The sequence below is a fragment of the Nerophis ophidion genome, linkage group LG01 (assembly GCF_033978795.1).
Source record: "Nerophis ophidion isolate RoL-2023_Sa linkage group LG01, RoL_Noph_v1.0, whole genome shotgun sequence".
Lineage (NCBI taxonomy): Eukaryota > Metazoa > Chordata > Actinopteri > Syngnathiformes > Syngnathidae > Nerophis > Nerophis ophidion.
This window is the reverse complement of record NC_084611.1, coordinates 55,195,779-55,201,778: the sequence shown is the minus strand read 5'-3', so window position 1 is coordinate 55,201,778 and position 6,000 is coordinate 55,195,779. Positions and strand designations below refer to the sequence as shown.

At 40.2% G+C, this 6,000-nt stretch overlaps 1 protein-coding gene across 2 annotated transcripts in view; it reads right to left on the bottom strand.

Moving 5' to 3' along the window:
* stn1 (STN1 subunit of CST complex) overlaps positions 1-6,000 on the bottom strand; it is a 30,171-nt gene that overhangs the window by 3,251 nt on the left and 20,920 nt on the right. For both annotated transcript variants that reach the window (XM_061907774.1, XM_061907766.1), the window contains exons 6-8: positions 1,925-2,075; positions 1,698-1,820; positions 1,559-1,631 (exon numbers count right to left, since the gene is read on the bottom strand). In XM_061907774.1, coding sequence (XP_061763758.1) covers positions 1,559-1,631; positions 1,698-1,820; positions 1,925-2,075 — 347 coding nt within the window. The remainder of the gene's footprint in view (positions 1-1,558; positions 1,632-1,697; positions 1,821-1,924; positions 2,076-6,000) is intronic.

Below are 6,000 nucleotides of genomic sequence, written 5' to 3'. Positions count from 1 at the left end.
CTAGTGCTACTATATCTGAGTCATTGTGTAGAAATATGGGGAAAAAACTACAAATGTGTACTTCATTCACCTATGGTGTAACAAAAATGATCAACTAGAATAAAAGAATGTCGGATATAGAGAACTGTTTGATTTTTTGCTCACATAGTTGTGGACAAAGGAGTGTACCTCCCCCAATCCTTTCTTGTGAACGACTGAGCATTTTTTGGGAAGCTGTTTTTATACCCAAGCATGGCATTCACCTGTTCCCAATTAGCCTGCACACCTGTGGGATGTTTCAAATAAGTGTTGGATGAGCATTCCTCAACTTTGTCAGTATTTATTGCCACCTTTCCCAACGTCTTTGTCACGTGTTGCTGGCATCAAATTCTAAAGTTAATGTTTATTTGCAAAAAAAAAAAATGTTTATCGGTTTGAACAACAAATATGTTGTATTTGTAGTATATTCAACTGAATATGAGTTGAAATGATTTGCAATTCATTGTATTCCGTTTATATTTGCATCTAACACAATTTCCCAACTCATATGGAAACGGGGTTTGTATGTTCCCATCTTCACCTATGGTTATGATCTTTGGGTCATGACCGAAAGATCACGGTTACAAGAGGCCGAAATTAGTTTCCTCCGCCAGGTGGCGGGGCTCTCCCTTAAAGATAGGGTGGGAAGCTCTGTCATCCGGGATGAGCTCAAAGTAAAGCTGCTGCTCCTCCACATCGAGAGGAGCCAGAAGAGGTGGTTTGGGCATCTGGTCAGGATGCCACCCGAACGCTTCCCTAGGGAGGTGTTTCGGGCACTCCCGACCGGTAGGAGGCCACAGGGAAGACCCAGAACACGATGGGAAGACTATGTCTACCGGCAGGCCTGGGAACGCCTCGGGATCCCCCGGGAGGAGCTGGACGAAGTGGCTGGGGAGAGGGAAGCCTGGGCTTCCCTGCTTAGGCTGCTGCCCCCGCGACCCGACCATGGATAAGCGGAAAGAGATGGATGGATTGATCAAACAAAGCACCAATATTTTACCTTTTTCCCCATCTTTTACGGGGCGCCTTGTGGCGACCTATTAGCATTCCTGTTCTGTAACCCTGTACACTGTTTGTTTGTCTAATCTTAAACGGGTTTGTGCTGAAAACAAAGTTTCGTTGTACTTGTGCAATGACAATAAAGACCTATCCATCAATGTTATTTAGTTTAAGAGACTGTTCAAACTACAAGTGTTCACAAAGTACACAGAACAATAATTATGATGAACATATTGAACCTGTTTTGTTTTTTTTTTGTTTTTTTTAGATAAAGATTATTTATGTATTTAATATTTGTTTACGCAGTATGATATATTATTTATTTATTCAGTGTTCTGTTACAGAGAACAAGGACATGGGATAAAATTGCTATGGTATAAAAAGTGGTAGGATTAAATAATAATAAATACTCCTTTTCTTACGTGCTGCAATGAAATAACTGGAAATATGTGATGCTTTACATTGTAGCGTACGCATGTTCCAAATTAACCGAAACTGAACTAGACTGAACTGCATGTCAGGCTTCAATCTGAAAACATACACTTCTCTCTTTTGGAGTCCTCCCTGATTATGTCTTTCACCGCCATTAGAAGATCTTTATCATGTGCCGTCACCTAGAGAGAAAGAAGAGGATCAAAATACCAACCCACGCTCATTCTTCAAAAACTGCCGTTTCTTACAAAATAGACTTCATCCTGGGACTTAAACCTGCAATACACCAGGCCCTCATCCTGTATGAGTTGCAGGGTCTCTTTAAGGAGCTGACCCAGCTGCTGACATGTGGACGGACCTGCCACGGCGTCCTGAACAACAACAGAGTCATAATGCTTCTAAAGAAGGTTCTTTAGGGATATACTAGTAATGCGTCCTATATTTTTTCTATAACAATTATTGTTTTCTGGTGCACCTGGTCTGGAGATGAGGTTTCAGTCCGGTTGAGGAAAAGAGGCTGCAGGAGGTCTAGAACATCATAGGGTGTGAACTTGCTCACACACTTCTGCTGTAGAAAATCCTTCAAGATTTGCGTTGCCTTACTAAGGGAACTCATCGGACAATCGCTGGAAACATACACAAAAATCAGGTCCGAAAATATCCATCCATACTTCACATATATTTTCTACAGTGCTTCTACTTATGTCGACACCCCATAAGCGTAGCAATAAATAAAAGAAATAGCCATAGCGTGTGCATTTACTTGGGAATAGTGTTGTCCCGATACCAATATTTTGGTACCGGTACCAAAATGTATTTTGATATTTTTCTAAATAAAGGGGATCACAAAAAAATTGCATTATTGGCTTTATTTTAACAAAAAACTCAACCAATCAATGTTTATTTATATAGCCCTAAATCAAAAGTGTCTCAAAGGGCTGCACGAGCCACAACAACATCCTCGGTTCAGATACCACATAAAGGCAAGGAAAAACTCACAACCCAGTGGGATGTGAATGTGAATGACTATGAGAAACATTGGAGAGTCCAGTCTATAGCGGATCTAACGTAATCGTGAGAGTCCAATCCATAGTGGATCTAACATAATAGTGAGAGTCCAATCCATAGTGGATCTAACATAATAGTGAAAGTCCAGTCCATAGTGGATCCAACATAATAGTGAGAGTCCAGTCCATAGTGGATCTAACATAATAGTGAGAGTCCAGTCCATAGTGGATCTAACGTAATGGTGAGAGTCCAGTCCATAGTGGATCTAACGTAATGGTGAGAGTCCAGTCCATATTGGATCTAATGTAATAGTGAGAGTCCAGTCCATAGTGGATCTGACATAATAGTGAGAGTCCAGTCCATAGTGGATCTAACATAATAGTGAGAGTCCAGTCCATAGTGGATCTAACATAATAGTAAAGTCCAGCCCATAGTGGAGCTAACGTAATAGTGAGAGTCCAGTCCATAGTGGATCTAATATAATAGTGTGAGAGTCCAGTCCATAGTGGATCTAAAATAATGGTGATAGTCCAGTCCATAGTGGATCCAACGTAATTGTGAGAGTACAGTCCATAGTGGATCTAACGTAATAGTGAGACTCCAGTCCATAATGGACCTAACATAATAGTGAGAGTCCAGTCCATAGCGGATCTAACGTAATAGTGAGAGTCCAGTCCATAGCGGATCTAACATAATAGTGAGAGTCCAGTCCATAGTGGATCTAACGTAATAGTGAGAGTCCACTCCATAATGGATCTAACGTAATAGTGAGAGTCCAGTCCATAGTGGATCTAAAATAATAGTGAGAGTCCAGTCCATAGTGGATCTAACATAATTGTGAGAGTCCAGTCCATAGTGGATCCAACATAATAGTGACAGTCCAGTCCATAGTGGATCTAACGTAAAAGTGAGAGTCCAGTCCATAGTGGATCTAACATAATGGTGAGAGTCCAGTCCATAGTGGATATAATGTAATAGTTAGAGTCCAGTCCATAGTGGATCTGACATAATAGCGAGAGTCCAGTCCATAGTGGATCTAACATAATAGTGAGAGTCCAGTCCATAGTGGATCCAACATAATGGTGAGAGTCCAGTCCATAGTGGATATAATGTAATAGTTAGAGTCCAGTCCATAGTGGATCTGACATAATAGTGAGAGTCCAGTCCATAGTGGATCTAACGTAATAGTGAGAGTCCAGTCCATAGTGGGTGGATCTAACGTAATAGTGAGAGTCCAGTCCATAGTGGATCTAAAATAATAGTGAGACTCCAGTCCATAGTGGATCTAACATAATCGTGAGAGTCCAGTCCATAGTGGATCCAACATAATAGTGAGAGGCCAGTCCATAGTGGATCTAACATAATAGTGAGAGTCCAGTCCATAGTGGATCTAACGTAATAGTGAGAGTCCAGTCCATAATGGATCCAACATAATAGTGAGAGTCCAGTCCATAGTGGATCTAACATAATAGTGAGAGTCCAGTCCATAGTGGATCTAACGTAATAGTGAGAGTCCAGTCCATAGTGGATCTAAAATAATAGTGAGACTCCAGTCCATAGTGGATCTAACATAATCGTGAGAGTCCAGTCCATAGTGGATCCAACATAATAGTGAGAGTCCAGTCCATAGTGGATCTAACATAATAGTGAGAGTCCAGTCCATAGTGGATCTAACGTAATAGTGAGAGTCCAGTCCATAATGGATCCAACATAATAGTGAGAGTCCAGTCCATAGTGGATCTAACGTAATAGTGAGAGTCATGTTAATAGTGGAGCTAACATAATAGTGAGAGTCCAGTCCATAATGGATCTAACGTAATCGTGAGAGTCCAGTCCATAGTGGATCTAACATATTAGTGTGAGAGTCTAGTTCATAGTATATCTAACATAATAGTGACAGTGTAGTCCATAGTGGATCTAACATAATAGTGAGAGTCCAGTCCATAGTGGATCTAACATAATAGTGAGAGCACAGTCCATAGTGGATCTAACGTAATAGTGAGAGTCATGTTAATAGTGGATCTAACATAATAGTGAGAGTCCAGTCCATAATGGATCTAACGTAATCATGAGAGTCCAGTCCATAGTGGATCTAACATGATAGTGAAAGTCAAGTCCATAGTGCATCTAACATATTAGTGTGAGTCTAGTTCATAGTATATCTAACATAATAGTGACAGTGTAGTCCATAGTGGATCCAACATAATAGTGAGAGTCCAGTCCATAGTAGATCTAACATAATAGTGAGAGTCTAGTCCATAGTGGATCCAACATAATAGGGACAGTCCAGTCCATTGTGGATCTAACATAATAGTGTGAGAGTCCAGTCCATAGTAGATCTAACATAATAGTAACAGTCTAGTCCATAGTGGATCTAACATAATAGTGAGAGTCCAGGTTTATAGTGGATCTAACATAATAGTGAGAAACATATGTTTCTTATTGCAAGTTTGTCCTTAAATAAAATGGTGAACATACAAGACAACTTGTCTTTTATTAGTAGGTAAGCAAACAAAGGCTCCTAATTAGTCTGCTGACATATGCAGTAACATATTGTGTCATTTATCATGCTATTATTTTGTCAACATAATAGCATGATAAATGCTCTTAAGTTGACCAATATATCCATCCATCCATTTTATATGGATGGATATATTTGTTGAGGAATATTTCCATCCATCCATTTTCTACGGCTTGTCCCTTTCGGGGTCGCGGGGGGTGCTGGAGCCTATCTCAGGTGCATTGGGGCGGAAGGCGGCGTACACCCTGGACAAGTCACCACCTCATCGCAGGGCCAACACAGATAGACGGACAACATTCACACTCACATTCACACACTAGGGCCAATTTAGTGTTGCCAATCAACCTATCCGCAAGTGCATGTCTTTGGAGGTGGGAGGAAGGCGGAGTACCCGGAGGGAACCCACGCAACCACGGGGAGAACATGCAAACTCCACACAGAAAGATTCCGAGCCCGGGATTGAACTCAGGGCTACTCAGGACCTTTGTATTGTGAGGCACCCTGTAAAAACTGTTGCCCAGATCTAACTCAATAAAAATAAGGCAACATTTTCAAACCACTTTCTGTAAGTTTAGTCAACTAATTGATATTTTGAGTAAGGAGAACTTAATAATATGCATTTCCATTAATGCAAAAAAATTAAGTTGCGTATACAGAAAAAGCCAAGAAATTGAGTAAAATCAATGTAAAAAAAAACATACATAGAGTACAACAAATACTTTTTGTATTCCATTTTGACCAATTTACCCTTTCTTTGTTTTGAAAATGGAAACTGCAGCATTATAATGCAAAAATCAAGACATATCAAATTCCAACCTTGATTAAATCATTACCATATAAAAACAGTGGCAATGAGCTGGACAGATGGACTAAAAAAAAGCTTATTTGGTAAAAAAACATTTCCAGTTTTTCCATTTCAAATTTGACAAAAATAAATGTTTATTTACTTACAAGGGGTGTAGCGGTAAGTGTATTTGTATTGAACCGTTTCGGTAGGGGGGTTTAGGTTTGGTGCGGAGGTG